Source organism: Aricia agestis, chromosome 3, assembly GCF_905147365.1.
Source record: "Aricia agestis chromosome 3, ilAriAges1.1, whole genome shotgun sequence".
Classification (NCBI taxonomy): domain Eukaryota; kingdom Metazoa; phylum Arthropoda; class Insecta; order Lepidoptera; family Lycaenidae; genus Aricia; species Aricia agestis.
This window is the reverse complement of record NC_056408.1, coordinates 14135699-14156876: the sequence shown is the minus strand read 5'-3', so window position 1 is coordinate 14156876 and position 21178 is coordinate 14135699. Positions and strand designations below refer to the sequence as shown.

Genomic DNA, 21178 nt, shown 5'->3' with positions numbered 1-21178 from the left:
GCCGCATCCCCCTCGCGGCTAAACGTGGTGATATGAAATAAGATAACCCATCTCCTGGCGCCTCCGCTGGTAAGTCCCGGCCCCGTATTGGAATTAACGACTTAAGTCGGCCCCCGAAATGCGTATATTGGCAAAACATGGCCGTTGTGCGTCCGGCGATATCTGGCTGATCAGTATTTAGTAATATTTTAAACAGTTTTGCTTCGTATAACATATTTAAATGTGAATTGACGTGGCCTAAACACTTTCAGCTTTATGTTACTGATTAAGTTTTCCTAACTAAAAGTTTAATTATTTGCATTTTACCAATCTCTGACTGCATCTTACAAATGAGTATAATATTTTATCCTTTGCTAACAACATTTTCCGACATCCTCACATTATTACCTTCTGTAAGAACGATGCGATCTAAAACACTGCGATCAAAATTCAGTGAATATTCATGAAGCACGAATTAAGACGTAACAATGAGTACGTGGCAAAATATTTCACTAGACATTAGTCATTTTATAATATTAATTTCCCATTGTATTCAAAGAGATTTGTATTTGAATATTTGAGGAAAACGTGTAACTGGAAATACGTAAAATATCACTTTCCTTCCTGAAACAGGCGAAATGGGAGGAAATAATGTACTCAAATGCAATACTGTATGTATAAATATTATGGCAATACTAATTATACCACTTTGTTATAATAACGATAAATTTAGTAAATTATAACCATCATAATAAAAGTTTGCTTACTTTTCTATTACTCTACTACTAGAAAAGCTAAAGTAAGCTGTAGAAAGCAAGTACTACGAGATAATGAGGCGTAAAATAAGCTCATTGAAAAGCTACGAAGACTTCGTAGCTCGAAAACTCAAACTGAATGTATCAAATAGTAACTGCGTAGAACCTCGGACGAGAGATACATCTCTTACAATATAAGTATCCCTTGTTTAATACGATTTAATATCATAAAATTAATGAATATTTACTTACTATATAGATTTGTTATGTTTACGCTTTTTAGTTTTGTAAAAGACTCACAAACTTTTGTGTTTTCTTACCCTCTTTTGTTTTTTTAATAAATTCAAATGACGTTATAAATACAGTTGAAGGGCGTGACTGAAATTAGCGTACGCACTAACAAAAATAGTTAACAGGCAAAAACATGGGACCCAATCAATACTTTTCCTTGTTCGATAAAAATTGTATTTATTATGCCATGTAGAAATAATGATTGTGACATAAATATTATTGCAAAGTCAGTAATATTTACAAAGTGAACATCGTGTGATATCGAATAAAAAAACAAATGAAGTCTCGTAGGTCTGTAGCGCACGCGTAGCAGCCTCGTAGAGGACTCGATACCGGTTGTTACATTGCGTAAACAGTTACGGTACATCTGGAATATTTGTAATACTATATTTTGCTTCTTTTTAACCAATATTACACTTCATATTTTATTAATAAATAAATAATAAACTTTAATATGGAAAACCTTAAATAAACGAAAACAAAGGAAACTTCAGAATTAATAATAGTACAATAAAACACATTTTCCTTTAGACCTCTGGAACACAAAAATACTTGATAATTTGATAATTTAAAAAACAGTTATTATATTACGTAGTCTTTGTTAAAAAAATCAATCGCATTAATTGCGTCTTTTCAATGTCCATTCTTAAAAGTTATAGGTATTGTAACATCACGTAGTTAGCACTTATAGGTATCATTAGGAATCATTTTAACGTTTAAGAACTTTAGCTGTATTACGTTTTAAGATATAACTAGCTATTTGACCGAGCTTTGCTCGGTATTCGATAAAACACGAATAAAATGACATTTTCTAAAAATGATTCCAAGCTAGATCGATTTATCACCCCCGAAACCCCTAAATATAATAAACCCCTATACTAAATTTCATGAAAAGGAGCCGATTCCGAGATCCCAATTGCTCGTTTAAAGATATAAGATATCCAGATTAAGAGTCTAATTTTAAGATGATGTTAGCTTCATAATAATGTTTTTTTTCCATTGGTATAAGTCTGCATACTACTCAAACTTAGATAAATATAGTATATCTAAGTTTGAGGAGTATGCATATACTTATAGTCCTACAGATAACCACAGAAAATATTATAAACACAGCAGATTATCCGTTTATATATTTAACTTTTCACAGTATTATGTTGCTAGCAACTTCGTTACAATGCAATCACGCGGGAACCATGCATTTTCAAGAATAATAATTAATGTTAAACCATTAATGGCCACAGAAATAATAACTATGTCGTTTCACTTCAAAGTATTTCCGTACCTACCTAAATCGTTTCAGCAGCTTAAGCGAGAAGAGGTAACAGACATACATATATCTTCTTTAGATATATATAACCAGAGTCCCATACGATGCTATAAAATAATGACAGAGGAATCGCAGCGGAATACAGAACAACGGGCTTCTCCGCTATCTTGTGACAGTGACAGTTGACGTGTGACACAAAGGCGCTTCCCGGGCGGACACACCACGCGACGTGTCGGCCCACACGTGAGACAAAGGCCCGCGCGGGACAATAGTGGAAGTGGAACGATAAGCGCGACAGGTATACGTCATATACAAACAATATTATGTTCGCAAACAAAAACGAAATCACAAAATAAGGGGGCAAACGAGCAAACGGGTCACCTGATGGAAAGCAACTACCGTCGCCCATGGACACTCGCAGCATCAGAAGAGCTGCAGGTGCGTTGCCGGCCTTTTAAGAGGTAATAGGGTAATAGGGGAGGGTAGGGAAGGGAATAAGGTAGGATTGGGTAAACTCACTCTTTTCACGGCTGTTTCACGCCGGTTTTCTGTGAGAACGTGGTATTTCTCCGGTCGAACCGGCCCATTCGTGCCGAAGCATGGCTCTCCCACGTCCAAAGTTAATGTGTTATGCCAATTGAGTGGAATAACCGGATGTTAACACTTTGAGGTTCAAGAATCCAAGAGGACTTGCGAGTGTTCATGGACTTTGCTTATCATCAAGTTGCACCTTTATGCTGATTTCCAAAATCATTGAATAAAAAATAATAATTTTAGAATATAAGTCCAAACTTTTAATAAAAACTCAGAGAAATAATTAAATCGCGTAGGTTGCAAAGAAACAGTACGATCAAAATCGTAGAACGATCACCGAACCAGACTTTAGATTAAAATTAAAAAAAATTGTAGCACGATAAAATTCACAATAATGTGTTCAATACTTCGACTAAACGTAGGAATTAATTATTGTACTATCAGAGAAGTTGATTCCTATGCAAATCGGGGACCTAAGTAGTTTGGTTGCGTTACGTCAAACCCAGCTGACACTCATGACAGATCACAATTAACATTGAATTGACAAATTCGACCAAATAACGTTGGTCTGTCAATTGCATAGGAATCAACTTCCTCAATGGTACATATAATATGACTTCGATTATAGTTTCGAGTTTCTGTTGTATTACAGTTAATATATTTTAAGAGCTATACTTTTTTTTACAGATTGAATTAGGTATTATATATATTTTTTTGTTGTCGACTTCGTTTTAGCCAGGTTTTTATTGTTTAACCAAGTTGCATATCTTTTCGTAGAAAACTTTAAAAAGTCCCGTACCACAAAACGAATCGGTTCCTCATCCTCAGCAGATTAGTATTTTACGGTAACTACTTAATAACTTTAAATTGGGATTATTTAAACCTGCATAATATCTAAACATATTCGGTCTTACTACAAAAGATTTATACACCTGTTGAACAGTTGATTAGAAAAAAAATCATTACAAAATGGTCTCAAAACAACTGTTCAATAGATATGTTTAAAAATCTTTTGTGGTAACACCATAAAAATCAATTAAGTATAACTGAAAATCCACCATTAGAAGTTCACAGAGAGGGGATACGTCAATTCTAGTTTAAATGCCGAGTGTATTTTAGAAGTACACTCTGCAATAGTGTAACTACGAGTAGCTAGTCGTGGAGTGTGGAGTACCGACCACTTCGCCTCTCTGTCCAACTCGTGCTGAGTGCTGACAGGCCGAAAGTGCGGACGCCACTCGCCTACCGCACTAGGAAATTCTCATTTCGTTGTGTTATTTTTAGGGTTCCGTAGTCAACAAGGAACCCTTATAGTTTCGGTCTGTCCGTCCGTCTTTCCGTCTGTATATCTGTCCGCGGTTTTTCTCAGAGACTATAGGACATAGTACATACAAAGCTGTAATTCGGCATGAATGCACAATGCACATATTAATGATGCCGACAAAATAGTATATAAAATCTTAAAAAATATTTTTATGAGCTCTCCCCTACACATCAAGAGGGTATGAATTTTTTTCGTGCCAACCCCACCGTGTGGGGTGTCGTTGGATAGGTTTTTTAAAATATTACGAGTATTCATATAATAAATCATTTTCCGATATAGGGATCCGTGAATTTATTGGAGATTTGCGAAATATGAAGTTTTAAAGTGGAAAAAATCGTTAGAGGCCAGTGTCCCGGCCCTTTCTACCAGAAAGCGGTACTACGGAACCCTATATTGCACGTGGCCCGACACGCTCTTGGCCGGTTTTATTTAAGTTGTTACTTGTTGTAATATTAAAAAAAATTGGCTAAAAACATCCTTAATGTGATAAGTCTAAAACATTTTCGGTCTTACTACAAAAGAAACACCCGTTGAACAGTTGATTGGAGAAAAAATGTTTTTTATCTAATATGAAATATTTAAAATAATGTTTCACTTGTATGTTTGATATATTTCATAAATTCATATCAGCTTTACTTACGGATACTTAAATAAACTGAATAATAACTGGCCTAGCAAACATAACATACACGCTTTCTCTACTTACTTCTTGTTAAAATGCCAATTATGAATATTTTTATGACTCCCATGATTTAAAATTCAATTTCACATTATTGTGTCATAAAATTATTATCTAGGTTCTAGTGTGAACATACAGATTTGCTATTTCATGAATTTATAATATAAGTATTGTAAAAATGTGGTACGTTTATTTAGAACCGGCCAATGGACTTAGATACTCAGCTTATTTTTCCCAAGGTGTGATATCATTGAGAAAAGCATTGGTAACCATTATAATAAGCCTTAGCACACAAACGTTCTTTAACAAATTTTTAAAATTTATTAATTAAAAGATTTTGGACGTTTTCTGCGATTTTATTGTATAAATGCGTATTATTTTTAAACTTTATTATTATTACGTTTGTGTAATTCCTTGCTCACGGGCAATTAAATGCCGGACCTTTGGAAGGCATGCGTGGGGCCGAAGCCAACACGTAGAGGCCCGTTACACAGTTTTGATCTAAATGTAATGTGACACTAGCCGGCGACTCTCCCTGTCCGTATTATGAGAGGACGACCAAGAAGAACCAGCGGCTAGTGTAGGACTATTGCAGGGAATGGAATTAAAATGATATCGGTCTATGGGGGTAAGGTGCTATAAGTGGACCGGGTAACTGGGACTATGGAAGGCCTATGGCGTCTGCCGATACAACGTTGTAACATGTATCATAAAGTTTGCAGACGATGACTCGCCAACTCTTTGAACGGGCCCCTCAAAATGGCCGCACGCACGGTGCACCGAGGCGGCAACATTGACAGAGCGGCTTGAGGCAGGAGAGTGTCGCTGGACTTTAAACGCCGATCATTTGCACCCTCAGACGTCACGTCGTCCACTAGCCACTCGCCACTTACGCTTCACATCCTCCCTCCGAGCCGAAGCTCTCGCGACTCCACTCTGACCGGCCGGGTAAGGCAAGGCAGAGGTAGATCATTCTCCGTCCGTGTTCACTCCGGCGGGCCGGTGACGGCAAGCCGGAAATGGAGAACAGGGGCTTCCCTGGGAGCACTCGGGTACGTGGAGTCGCTACTCCCCAACAGCTCGCCACAAGCTGCCCTGCGAGCTTATTATTATTATTAATACATTGGCTTTTGAAAGATTTGCTAAATTTGATTCAAAAAATTTGTTAACTTTGAGACTAACTTTGAGAAACCCTTACGGCTCAAACCGCACTCCTACCTTAATTAATAAATAATAACTCTTCTACTTAGTACAACTAAGTAGGTTAAAGCATACAAGTTAAGTGTAATTATGAAGGGCAGTAATATTGGTGATATTAGGAGGGCTATTTTTAGCCGCACACACCGCATCGCACGCCGCGCCGCACGCCGCGCCGCACGCCGGGGAAATTACGCTAATTGTGATAATCGCATTTGTTTCTCGCGTTTTGTAATGTTCGTGTTTATTTCCTCTGTGATAAATATACTTTAATTATGTTTGATATGATCGAAACTAAAAAGGTTTTTATTTTAACACTCGAGCTCAAAAGTACGGAAGGTTATCACGTAATTTTAAACCGACCTTCTGAACACGAAAACGTTCGCATTGACGTAAAACATGGAATTGGGGGATTGCCCATCGCCTTCTTTCATTTTTAGAGAGGTCAAAGCCAAGCAATAAGCTTATTGTACGCTTGTTAATCCTGATGCAGGCTTCACTTTATATTCAAATGAACAAGATTTTTTCCACTTACCAAATCAATTCAACGAGTATTCCATAGCGTACGTCAAATCTATATAAGCACAGGTACTGTCGCAGCCAAAAGTTATTCATTGATCTTCTCAGGTTCAAAAACAATAATGCAACAGGTGAGCGGTTATGTGACTCAAAGACTAGAAGCACCTTGTCGCGTTTGCATTTTTCAGTTCATGACTGAAGTGAGGCATTCTGAAATGTTTCTTCTGGCTATATCCAAATATGACATTGCAATTAAGAACTAAAACTGACAACAGACAATAATAATTAATGCCAATAAATTTTAAAAAATTAGGTCACCTAATAAAAATAGCGAGGATTCCCAGGGATTATATTTGTTATGACAACTTAATAGTTCTATATTTAGTAATTGCATACAAGTTTCCACGCGGGCCGGGGCCCACCCGCCGCTGTATGTAGGCCAGCTCTGACGTCACGCCGTGACCCAGATATCACGCCATTGAGAGATGCGCGTCAATGGTGCCCCTGTGCTGGGGGCTCGTGCCGGAGGTGTGGCACCCCCCCGAACCCCAAAAAAGGGGTTACCCTGAAGGAGATACCAGTAGAACAAGTGCCAGGGAAGAGAAATTATTTGGGAGTAAAAACAAAAAAAAAACTGTGACAGGAAATATTTTGTAGATTCGATACGTTATCAAAAAATCATAACTTAATAGGTGATACATAGCTTTCCGTTATGTATTTTTATACTACACTACAGTCTTTTGGATGGCACTTGTGGCATGTGAAACAAAATATAGACTGACGACTTCTAGGTTACAAGAGTTGCATTTAAAATTTATTTCAAGTAAACAGAACACATTGTAAATGATCGCTTTATCTGTCTAACTAATGCTAAGTACTCACATACGGTTTTGTTCGATAGTTTTACTCCGAATCGATGGAAATGACATATTATTTGACATATTTAATTCCATCGAGCCGGCTTGATGCGAGCCTTCGAGCTGTCAGTTTTGCGGTCCACACGGTGGTTATTGCTCGATTTGGAGTAAAACTATCGAGCAAAACCGTAAAAACTTAGCTTAAGACAAACTTTTAACAGCCTCTACATTATAAATTTCATACTAAATATAGGATGCAAATGAGGATGTTAAATATATTATATATTATGATTATTTTATATGTTGTGTAGATGTGTAAAATGTGTTTTTGCTGGGTGCAAAAAACACCTTAAAGTATTAAATTTCCATGCGATCAAAATCGTAGTCTGAATAAAAAGACTTTGTACACACGATTAAACATGGATAAAAGTGACAGGTCAGCTAATCTAACACGTACAAAGTGTCTTTGTTCCAACTGGAGACAATCGCACAATGGCCGCGCCGTGACAAAGCCTGAACGAGCTCTTGCACCGATGCATTCACGTCAATTATTTATGTCACAAACACTGACTCACTTTAAATAAATGACTTTTCAACGATTGTACCGCCACTGGCGACAGTTTTGTTTTCACTTTAGTTCGCGACTGTACAGCAAGTTTTTGATTTTGACAACGTTCCTTTAAAATTTTAGTGTTCATATTAGATTGTACTAGCTCAAAGCCGAACTTTGTTAGGGCTCGCGTCGTCACACCTTGACTGACTGATGATAACACATCTACAAATAAATAAAAATTACTATGTTAAAGCACAAATCAATAGGCGTGATAGTTTTTCCGTAAACTGTACCACAAAATGTACAGGTTGTGGGATATACTAGAGCTCGCTTCGCTCGCCCTGATTACTATGCAACAGCAAAGTATTTGTATCAAATGATAAGAGGAACAGCCAATGATTTCTTTAACAAAAGAATGAGTAAATAAAACTTGAAAAAATAATGATTTGCTAACGATATATAGGTTGCCCTAAAAACATAACGTGGGCAAAAGTCAAAAATACACAACGAAATTATAAAAAGCTATAAAGTCGCGAATTTATGATTTCTTATATGAAATTGACGATAAATATAGGGCGAAAACATTCACAATGCATCTATTTATATCAATAAAGCTAAAATAACATGTAGTATTCCTGTACGCAGAACGGAAATAGACGCGGCGTTAATCTAGTTCGGTGGCGGTGGCCTCCGCCGCCCGCGGTATAGCGCCACGCATTATATCACATTAATAAATTATTCTTAAATGTCTCCCTGAAAAAAAAAATATCTGGGACTACTTAATAACAAATTAACAACCAGCGGCGTGACCGGTTCCTATAACATCTTTCTTTATTCTCTTGTTTATTACATTTTGTAGATCAACATCTAAAATCCAAGTCATATAATTTAATACTAGCTATTTGACCGAGCTTTGCTCGGTATTCGATGAAACACGAATAAAATTACATTTTCTAAAAGTGATTCCTAGCTAGATCGATTTGTCGCCCCCGAAACCCCCCATATACTAAATTTCATGAAAACCGTTGGAGCCGATTCCGAGATTCCAATTATACAGTGTGTAACAAAAATAAGTGATAATACTTTAGGGTGTGTACGTGTTCCTTGTAGAGAGTTCACTGTGAAAGTAGCAGCGCTGAAAGGCCAATTTTTTTTTCACTTTTGTATGGGCAAGAGCCCCAGCGCCACGAGTTTCCCCATACAAAAGTGAAAAAAAAATTGATCTTTCAGCGCTGCTACTTTCACAGTGAACTCTCTACAAGGAACATGTACACACCCTAAAGTATTATCACTTATTTTTGTTACACCCTGTATACTATATATATACAAGAATTGCTCGTTTAAAGATATAAGATAGGCTAGGGCTTTCTTGAGTAGGAGGTCATATTTTGAAGTTTTTAAAAATAAAATTTAAGAACAAACTGTCACTAGCGATAGCGGTATTTCCGGAATGGTTAGGCATATGGCATGGCATGCAATATTCCTATCTATCTATTTTATTAATACGCGAGCGAAAAACTTCGGATCCCTTTTGGCGAAAAATGCGGAAACGTAGATGATTAAAATTTTGCACAGTAATAGTTTATATGGAGAAGGAATGCATCGAGCAAATATTATTTCAAGCTCCTTAATTCGATTTCAAGAGTAATTGATTTTGTGTGCGCATTATATAAAAGAGGAAACCAAAATACCTTGTAGCAAAAGGAGAATAGTACATAAAGCAGTACTATGCGGAAGGATTCCTGGGGTGACGCTATCCTCTGTTGCTTGTCTTCGATTAACGATCTTGTGGCCGGAGGAGCAGTATACCATAAAGACTCCTCCTACTAGGCCTTACCTGGCCTTACTAAGGTATACTTAGTAAGGCCAGGTAAGGCCTAACAATTTCCCAAGATCAAAAGCTGAGAACCCTAGAAACAGCCATTATGGTAATAATGGATGGATGTATAGATACAAAAGTAAATTAGATTCTGTATTAACCAAGCAAGCTATTTTTTATCCCAATATAACAAGATTGAGGTAGCAGGCAATAGGTACCTACTGTTTGATAAGTCGGTATTTTTCGAAAACTTCACTTTCTAGAACGTGTACTTCAAAAATAGTAAAGAATTCGAGAAAGTGTATAAGACAAAAAATGTAGTAAATTTTATCAGCTTTTATTATGTACAACACATTTTTTGTCTACGACGCACCGTTTTAAAAATATGAGCAAAAAACTCAAATTTGGGAACTTAAACCCCCTCCCCCCACTCCGGCTCCACCCCTAGGAGCGGGGACTTTTAGTATGTTTACCTTCTGGCCATCCTGAACACATTTCTGAAGAAATTGCTTAGGTTGCAGCTCACGCACTCTACACCTTCATTTTGACTATTCTTTGGGTGGACTATTTAAAATTACCATGAAATGCAATTCTTACTTTGCCGGTATACTTATCGCTCATTATATACCTATCTATTATATCATATTACTAGATGTCCCGCGCGGCTTCGCCCGCGTAAATTAGGAATTTTACGGAAACCGTACATTTTCCCATAAAAAATAGCTTATGTCCCTCCCTTCACTTGGTCTACTCTATATCTGTGCCAAATATTGCCATAAAAATTGCTCCAGTAGTTCGTAATTTCTAATATTTCCCCCGTTTTTCCCACATTTTCCTGAGTTTCTTCGGTCGTATTAGTCTTAGCGTGATAATATATAGCCTATAGTCTTAGCTAAATTAGCTATCTAACACTGAAATAAGTTTTTAAATCGGACCAGTAGTTCCTGAGATTAGCGCGTTCAAGCAAACATACTCTCAAGCAATATTAAGTATAGATTTTTTTCAATTATCGCTTGACAAACTCGAGTCTCGATCTAAAAGACTATGAAACACAGGGTCATTATAGGCTCATAAGTCATAACCATGGGACGATGTATGGTATAAAATGGTAGCGATGATGATGATGATGATGAATGTAATTTGCATAGTAGCATATGCTTTCCGTTCTTAAAACAACGCCGAAACTCCCAAATTTGTATTTATAAAGAATCAGGAGTTTTCTCAGCACCTTCCGAACCACGGTATACCAGCTATAACTCGGTGCAAAATCTTACTTGTTGGTAGCATATGCTTAGAATACTTCTCACGAAACCGAAGTCACCACATGTTTCCATATACATTTTGAGGAATTCCCTCGATTACTTATGCATCCTTCATCAGATCACCACTTTTGTGAATATAGTACCAAATTGGGATGATACCCTATATACCAAAAGAAAAATTTTGAAAATCGGTTGACAAACGGCGGAGTAATCGTTGAACATAAGAAACCGAACATAACACCTCCCCCATTTTGAAAGTCGGTTAAAATTGTAGCCTATGTGTTATTCTGATGTATAAGCTATATTATTGTAAAGTTTCATTAAAATCCGTTGAGTAGTTTTTGCGTGAAAGAGTAACAAACATCCATACATCCACACATCCATACATCCAAACAAACCTTCGCCTTTATAATATTAGTAGAATATCCACGGACGTAAAAAAAATAATTATAATGATAGACGCTAGACGCTTTCCATCAGGCAATTCGCTTTACTGTTTTGTATTTGCATAAAAATTATTGCTTGAACACTCTTATGATTTATAATATTCCTCATATGAAATTATTAATTACTTATTTAGATGCTTTAAATTGTTCGAAGGCAATAGTGGCTACGCCGTAGCACCGTAGCGGGGTCCGCGTAGCACTCGCACAAAGCGATTATATAAGGGCCTTCCCTACGGAGATTCCGTATTTTACCGTTTCTAAAGCCTTATAAACTCAGAATTTGAAAGCTAGAAAGTTATAATAAAAATACAGTAATAATCTTCAGTATATCAACATTCCTTTCCCCGTTTTAAATATTCTAATTTTGTTTTTTAATAAATAACTGATATAAGCTGATATCATGAGTATAAACTCATGATATCAGCTTCCAAAGTAAAACCAATTTATCAAAATTCAAGCATACATTCAGCATCTCCTTAGGATTTACAAATTACTTTTATTTGAAACACACGCCAATAGATCGACAATTTTGAACTAAGTTAAGTAAAAAAAATAGGGTTTTGGTGCGATCTCGGCAACGCGGCAAATGTATGGCCAAGGTCGTTTGCTCGGGGGACGGCCTTAAAGATTTGTTTCATAAAATAAATGTCCCATAATATTCTCTATTTAGTCATCTAATGAAACTTATGTACAAAAAAAGCGATTGAAAAAAGAATTCGCTGAATTTTAAGCTTATTTCTTTTTGTTGTTCGTCGTTTACGTCTAATTTAAGGGATATGCCATTGTAGGCAGAGTTTTCTTACCTAGCCTATTATGTTCTTACTAGACGTTCCGCGCGGCTTCGCCCGTTTAAATTAGATATTTCACAGACAAATTAGTCCACAATTAATAGCCTATGATCCTTTACGTGGTCTACTTCTTATCTGTGCCAAATAACAGAAAAATTGCTCCAGTAGTTCGTGAGATAAGTTTCAAATAATTTCCCTCGTTTTTTCCACACTTTCCTCTATTTCTTCGCTCCTATTAGTCGTAGTGTGATAAAATATAGCCTTTCTCGTTAAATGGACTATCTAACACTGAAAGAATTTTTCAAATCGGACCAGTAGTTCCTGAGATTAGCGCGTTCAAATAAGCCCTTTCAAATATATTTCCTCCCGTTTTTTCCACATTTTCCTCTATTTCTTCGCTCCTATTAGTCTCAGCGTGATAAAGTATAGCCTATAGCCTTCCTCGATAAATGGGCTATCTAACACTGAAAGAATTTTTCAAATCGGACCAGTAGTTCCTGAGATTAGCGCGTTCAAACAAACAAACAAACTCTTCCCAATTATAATATTATAATATTAGTATAGATATAATATTAGTATAGATTATTATGATTATTACCGCTTTCTATCTTTACTATACGATATGCACATTGCACAGCTAGTAGTAGTAGTGATATTATAACCACAATAGACATAACGACCAGTAGTTCGACTGCAAAGAGACGGACAGGTTTCAATATCTGTCAAATTTGTCGGGTTTCACTAGAATTATGAACGGAATGTGCCTCGCGCTGGCTGATATAATAAATTTTTAAATATTAAAAATAAAGTTTTCAAAATTGGATTCTGACAATTTAAATCGCATGTGCCAAAACACAAACAACAATACGACCAAAGAGGAACACGTCCAGCGAATATGTCATAGTTTTAAATTCGTATGTAACAAGATAACAACCCAGCGACGATTTTCGTCACAATACGTCAAATTTAAAAATTTCAACATCAGTTCTATGTCGGCATACTCTATCATTCTGTCTACTCTGTTATAACTATAACTGGCTTCTATACATAATATTATAAAACAAAGTCGCTTTTTTCCATCATGTCCCTTTAATCTTTAGAACTACGCAACGGATTTCGATGCGGTTTTCTTTAGTAGATAGAGTGATTCAAGAGGAAGGTTATAGGTATAATAACATTCATTAAATAATGGAGAAATACTGTTATTGTTGGGGTTTCTAATGTGATGTCGTAAATAATTACATTAAGCAATTTTAATAAATACAGCATTAATCCTTATCCAATTAAATAACTTAAATACATTGTTGATTTAATGTAGATCTATATGGCCCTTTCTATATGGCATTTAATATGATTTAAGTAAATGAATATTTTCGAAGATATTACAGATTTAAAAATTGCGGGAAGTAGCTTTTGCGGCGGTACCGAACAATGTGGGCCACAAAACTGCTGAATCGATTTTAATCATTTTTTCAGTGGCTATATTATATTTTATACCCGATGCGAAGCCGGGGCGGGTTGCTAGTTATTTACATTTTGGATAAAGTTAACATTTTTACTTTCTTAAATTGACAAACTTGAACCTATCATTTTTAGGGTTCCCTAGCCAAATGGCAAAAAACGGAACCCTCATTTAGACAAGGTGGTGGTATTTTCAACCCCCGACAGGTGGGCCGATCTAGTTTTCATTCTCAAAGAGCTGACTTATACCGATATTGTTTTTAGCCATAGTTCATCATCATCAGCCCACTCAGTGCTGCAATTTGGCCTGAACTGCTTAATTAAATTTATTATAGTTGTATCGGAAGTAGTTTTGAAATTTCTTTATTTAACATTTTGTGACACAGTGGTGTGAGGTATCCTGTGCGTCACGGTGACCGGTGACAAGTGTTACGTAACAGTCCTGAACCGGGTCGCGGGAAGTGTGCTGTGTGCCGTACCTGTGACGTCACTGCCTCGCCTTACTGCTAACTGCTAAGTCCGGCCGCACATTATCCTAAATAAGTGATCAGAAAAATTCGGATGCCCGCCTGAAAGAACTCTGTTCATACATTTTGTTGTGGACCGCGCGTACTATCAGAATTCTGACGTGTCAAAATAATGAAATTACTCAAAATACTCAAATTTGGATGTGCGGCCGAGCTAATGCTTATCACTTAATTCGGTACAGTAAGAAATGGGAATTGTAAATAATTTTTAAATCAGCAAATTTCGAATACTATTCCTTGTGTTAATCGCTTTGATACTGTCATTTTTGTGATGACTCTACATCGTCAATACTCAATTGTTGGTCGTGTGTAGTATGTATTCTGATCAGTGAAGGCATGCCATTCCAAACAATAACGGCTCATACTCCTAAGGGACTAAATCAAATTACGATTACATATAACATAACTGTCACTGCCAATTGCATTTTAATACTTTAACTAATATAAAGGCGGAAGTGAGCATATGTTTGTCTGCCTGTTCTCACTTATTTTTCTTTTAATTTTTTTACGGGTTCCAACTCCCAGACTACTTGAGCATATCCCTCGGACACAGCTTTAGGTAATAATGAATGTTTTCGTGGTTGATTACCGCTGTCTATCCTGGCAGCAAGGCAGATGCCAAGACCTAAAAACAACATTGTATACTTATTTCTCGAAAAATAAAAAAATAATTATTAATGATTATGCACTAAAATATGTGTGATGAGCCATGGTCGTTTTAAAAAAATCACTTAAATCTCAATAGCATCTCTGCAGTAACAGTGTATAGTGTATCAATAACTATATTGTGAAGAGTATCAATTTGTTTACGATGGACGTTTTAACGACCGTCTGAACCGGAACTGGGGACTCGACACGTGCATTGTGCGTACATAGCACAAGGCCCGACAAAGAGCAAACAAACTCCAAAAATAGTAACGTATTTGTTACTGATGTCTAATTTGGAAGTGATTTGAGACGGTTTTAAGACTACACCAAATATTTTTACTGACATGAATGGTAACGAGTAACGACATTAAAAAGTTATGGCGATTAAAAGCCACGTATAATTGACATCAACATTTTTTTAGTTTGGACCATTTAGTCTTTTCAATACTTGGGTTATAGTCATCGAGTGTGTTAAGAAGAATATCATTTGAAGTGGGCCAACGCAACGGCATGTAAAAGGACGAAGTATGGTGTTGCACGGGTACCGGGTAGTGTACTCGCGTCGAGTCAGCCATTGGCTGCGTGCGGTGACGTCAATGCCGACCTCCCGCGGCTCCCGCGCCCCCTGCGCCCCCCCGCGCTCGCTCGCACCTCCCCGCCCCGCGCAGGCCCCGAAGGCCGCGCCACCCGTCTCTGAAAAATATACACAATTTTCGGACGAACTTTATTTTCATTACGAGCCTAGGGTATCTTGTGCTTTCGTAATGTTTACCACTACGTCCACTTATTATAATAGTAGAAATAAAACGAATAGTATAAACTCAGCTAAAGCAAATGTTTTGTATAGAGCTAATGTAGTTTTCTACATCAATGTTTGTGATAGTATGTGCAAAAAAACAATCAATTTTTAGGGTTCCGCACTCAAAGGGTAAAAACGGGACCCTATTACTAAGACTTCGATGTCTGTCTGTCTGTCCGTCTGTCTGTCTGTCTGTGTGTCTCTAGGCTGTAACTCAAGAAACTTTATAGCTAGACTTTTGAAATTTTCACAGATTGTGTACAATTGTACATCTGCTGCCGCTATAACAACAAATACTAAAAACAAAATTTTAAAATTTAAGGGGTCTCCCATACAACAAACGAGTTTTTTTGATGTTTTTTCCTCCATATCAATAACGTCAACACATAGGCACTTGAAATGTTCACAAAATACACAGTTGTATTTGCAATTTAATGATTAATAATAAAATTCAAATAAATTAAATAATAAAGGGGGGATCCCATACAAAAAAACACAATTTCAGGGTTCCGGAGTCAACAAGGAACCCTTATAGTTTCGGTCTATCCGTCCGTCTGTGCGTCTGTCTGTCCGTCTGTCTGTCCGCGGTTTTACTCAGAGACTATAGGACCTACAAAACTGTAATTCGGCATGAATGCAGATATTAATGATGCCGACAAAATGGTACTTATATAAAATCTTCAAAAAATATTTTTTATGGTACCTCCCCTACACATCAAGTGGGGATGATTTTTTTTTTCGCGTCCACGCCACCGTGTGTTACGGTGGGGAGGACGTGAAATGTTAAATTGTAAAAAGATAAATAAATGTAAGAATTTACCTGTAAACTGTACGGGGGAACAAGAAACATAAAAAAAAACCCACCGTGTGGGGTGTCGTTAGATAGGTTTTTTAAAATATTACGAGTATAACTGGATCATTTTATTATTTAGGGATCCATTTGTGTAATATGAAGTTTTAAAGTGGAAAAAATCGTTAGAGTCCAGTGTCCCCCCCTTCTACCAGCTAAGCGGTTGCTTCTGGAAATCTGAAAAAATTCACGGGAGTAGAAAATATGCTGAATTTAAAAGGAAAATTAACACGGCTAAGCAGACTTTATAAGTTATAGAGTATAGTTGGTCAACTAAGAAAAATATTCGGCGAAGTATAAAGGAACTTTTCGTTCAAGTTCCTTTGAACATAACTGAAATGATGTTGTTAGTAGTGTAAAACACGTTATAAGTACCGCTAGTTTTTGATAATATTTGTATGGCCAATTAATGTAGACCATACAAACATAATCAAAAACTAGCGGTACTTACTACGGAACCCTATATTACGCGTGTCCCGACACGCACTTGGCCGGTTTTTAGCCCATTTTTGCTCTATAGCGGTACGGAACCCTTCGTGCGCGAGTCCAACTCGCACTTGGCCGATTTTTATATTCATTTAATGTTTGTAGGAACTATTACTAAACGTCAAACTCGTATGCTCTATGAGCCCATCGTCCAAAACTAATAGCAAATGCCCTTTATGCAATTACTTACAATATGTCATCAACTAAGAAACACTATAATTTAAGTTTATTTAGGACCTGTTTCACCACTTCCTGATAAAGTGCCGGATAGGCTATCCACAACTTTTTTGACAGATTCGCGATACTCAATCTGTCAAGGTAAGTGGTGGATAGGCTATCCGGCACTTATCAAGGGCATGTATTTAAATCAATATCTGTATATTCCCTTTTCTCGATCAAAATATTTGAAAGTTTCACCAAAAATACTGACTTGCACACTAATTATGCACCCTAAATAATGCAACAAACATACTACAACTTTTTAAAGGAAAACCATCACCTAAATTACTTTTAGGAACATCATTTATTCTAAATAAAACCCAATTTAATCTGTTATGTTCATATAATTAAGAACACATAAAAATCATCAAGTGCTAATTTAACATGGACTAAACTTTGGCATAGTGAATGGTAACTCAGTTTATAAACAATAATAATAAACAATCGGCAAAGAGCGAGTCGGATTCGCGCATAAAGGGTTCCTTACCGATATATTGCAAAATAATTAAGCCTCCGGCTTAGGAATTGCACTCTAGGGGTTGACAAGCTACTAAAGAAAAAAAAAGAAAAAAACAACTGGCTTCAATTATTACGAGTCGTAGCAGGGCTCCGTACTTCTGGGTAGTTCACAAAAAATAACCACGATGCCTAAGGCGGGAGCTACGCTCCCTCCTTAGCCATCTAACCTTACTCAATCAAGTCGTATTGGGCCAACATCATAATATTAATACGCGAACGAAAAACTTTGTAACCCTTTTTACGAAAAATGGGGAAACGTAGGTGCATGATATTTTGCACACTTATAGTTTATATGGTGAAGGAGTGCATCGAACTAATATTATTATTTAACAAATAAAACATTACACACACTACAACACACACACATGAGAAATGACAGATTTTTGAGTGACAAGCCTATACATACGAATTATACTCTTTTAATTATGGTTGAAGTCTGTTGACAACAAGTTGACAAATTAAAAATGGATCATAGTTTTTTTTTATTGAATCTAAGATACTATTAGACAATGCTTACACGGCTAGTCTGGATCAGCTAACTCCCAGAGGCAAGAGTTGAAAAAAAAATGATAAGTCAATATTTTTTACAAAATATAGTAGTCCTAATGTCGTTGAAACTAAGGTCGAATTTCGACCATTGGGCGATCTCTAGTTGATATTAATTATTTAAGAATCATAAATAAATTTATTAACCCACACAATTACAATACAGTAGTGAATTTTGATAATTTTTCTTAATTTTTGATTTTTATCAAGAAATCTTGAATTATATAGTTTTGGAATGATAAAATCTTTCACCATAATATCTCATCATAATCTTTGTCGCTAACACAGAAATAGATCAAGATATATCTGTGGTCGCTAAAGAGTAAAGAGCGAGCGCAAAGGAGTGAGTGCGGCGTTAGATGAGGAGGCCCCAACATGTTTTTCAGTAAATTGTAAAACAGAGAAACAAAAAGAAAATAAAGTTAGGTTAAAAATATTTTAGTTGCACGATTTGTCAATTTGTAGACTTGTTTTGATAATAGAAATTGATTTTATTTTGGTGCACCTTTCGATATCGATTTTAGAAATTTCGTTGTAAGATTGTCCAATTTAGAGTGCAAGTTAGTATTTTTGATAAACAATCTAAATTTTAGTTTTACAAATAATATATCCGATGTATGAACGATATTTTTGGTGTGAATTCGGTTATAAAGGTCGTCTCGTTTTGTATGATGTTTAAGTTTTTTTTGAATGACATGTTCAGTTAATCAATTGTTTTTTTTGATCAGCGTTAGTTTTTCTGGTATGCATTCAGTTAATTAGCGGAGTTAAGGTAGTGTGCTGAAAAATTATTCTGATGTGCATTTAATAATATCCCCCTTATCAAGAAGAAGTGGTGAAACAGGCCCTTAGTCAAATGACTTGTGATTCACGAATTAAGTCCATCATGTAACAATTTACATTGAGCTAATGATCGAGATTAAGGAAACACTTGCTGCCCCAATTCAGAACCTTATGAGTTATGATAAAAATGAACCAGGTCTTAAATTGGTAGGCTGAATCTCGGTTAAACAACGATTTATTTGAACTGACAAATTTCTCATCAACTCAACATACCATCAATACTTCTTCAAGACCAACTTTACATTCTCTAATACTTCATCAAAAGTCAAAACCAGCTTCACGTGCCGCGTATTATGTAGAGCAAAGGCACATAGGTACTAGGCAATTTGGATAGCATGCAACAGGTGATGGAACTTTTTACTATCTTCGGGCTTAGGGCTTCGTAACAATAATGGAATGGAATGGAATTTAATTTTAAATGAAGTATTGATTAAAAAATTAACAACATAGCCTGGAACTGCCTTGGTAATATTGTACGAAATATGTATGTAGAGTAGTAACCCGGAAGGAAGTTTTAAAATTTTTTGGTATCCAAATTACGATACAGTCATCATTACTCAGTAATATTCGCGTGAAGTTAGTGAGCCAGTATGATGATCGTGCTCTATTCTCGAACGGAGACTGTTCAGGTCCACCAGCTGTTATTGCCGCTAGACGTGATGTGGAGGTGATTCACATCTCCAGCGGTGCATGCATGCGAGGTGCACCGCGAGGCGGAGACCACCGCCGCGTGCACATATGCGCCTCCCCCCCTCGCGCGCTCAGTTCCCAGCCGTGTTTTGTTTTGAGTGCACGTGCGCGACTGAAATTAGGGAACACACGACCAAGCGCTATTTATACATCGTGCTCCGCGCGACTTCTCATGCCGGCCCGAACTTTTTCAATGTAAAGGCTAGCAGTATTTTCGTTGGCAGCACGGCACTCGAGCATCACGGGGCGGCCGATCCGCGGATTGATGGAGTTTTTAATTATTTTGAAATGGCAATATCGGACCGGGTAGGTGGTGCCGCGCGGGCTGCAGACTCGCGCCCGGCCCCGCCCAGAGGTTATTTAAATATATCGTGACGTAGTCTTCGGTGCGTACGCTTCCTTGATCCGTCTCGTGCCCTTCCGTTTAGAAAATATAAATTAAGAGTAGTGCCACTGTAAACAAATGGACGACGTTAATTTTTATGGTCGATATGGAGCACGGATACTCTGCCGTCGGAGAATCGGTTTGTGTGTGTGCAAATACTACAGTGTTGCTATACTAAGCTGTTTTATGTGATTTTCGTAAAATGTTGAGTGTGATAAGTGTGCTGGTATAATGTCTTGTGACGGGATAGTTTCACATGTTACATCGGCTATTGGTACGGCCCTCCGCAAGGGTGGAAGGATTTTAGGATGCCCACAAAAATGTAAGTAGTTTTTTAGGTTATGTTTAGTTTTTAGGGTTCCGTAGTGAACAAGGAACCCTTATAGTTTCGGTCTATCCGTCCGTCTGTCTGTCCCGTCTATCTGTCTGTTCGTCTGTCTGACCGTCTATCTGTCCGGCTGTCTGTCCGCGGTTTTGCTCAGTGACTCTAGGACCTACAAAGCTGTAAATCGGCATGAATGTACATATTAATAATTCCAACAAAATGGTACATAAAATCTTTAAAAAATATATTTTTCATGGTACCTCCCCTGCACATGAAGCGGGGATGTTTTTTCTTCTTCGCGTCCACCCCATCGTGTGGGGTATAGTTGAATAGGTTTTTAAAAATATTACGAGCATCCTTAGATCATTTTCCGATTAAGGGATCCATTTGTGAAATATGAAGTTTTAAAGTGGAAAAATTCGTTAGAGTCCAGTGTCCCCCATTCTTCCAGCTAAACGGGTACTTCTGGAAATGTGAAAAAATTCACGGGAGTAGGAAATATGCTGCATTTAAAAGGAAAATTATCATGACTAAGAAGACTTCATAAATTATTGAGTAATAGTCGATCAAATAAAAAAAATGTATTCGGCGAAGTATAAAGGAACTTTTT

The 21178-nt window shown here is 36.9% G+C and overlaps 1 protein-coding gene across 7 annotated transcripts in view; it reads left to right on the top strand.

Moving 5' to 3' along the window:
* LOC121725689 (diacylglycerol kinase theta) overlaps positions 1-21178 on the top strand; it is a 51362-nt gene that overhangs the window by 601 nt on the left and 29583 nt on the right. The window contains exon 1 of one of the 7 annotated variants that reach the window (XM_042112746.1): positions 19947-20565. The exons of the other annotated variants lie outside the window; for them this stretch is intronic. Within the exon in view, the coding sequence (XP_041968680.1) occupies positions 20475-20565 (91 nt within the window). The 5' untranslated portion in view covers positions 19947-20474. Of the gene's footprint in view, positions 1-19946; positions 20566-21178 lie in introns of those variants that run through there. 7 annotated transcript variants of the gene reach the window in all.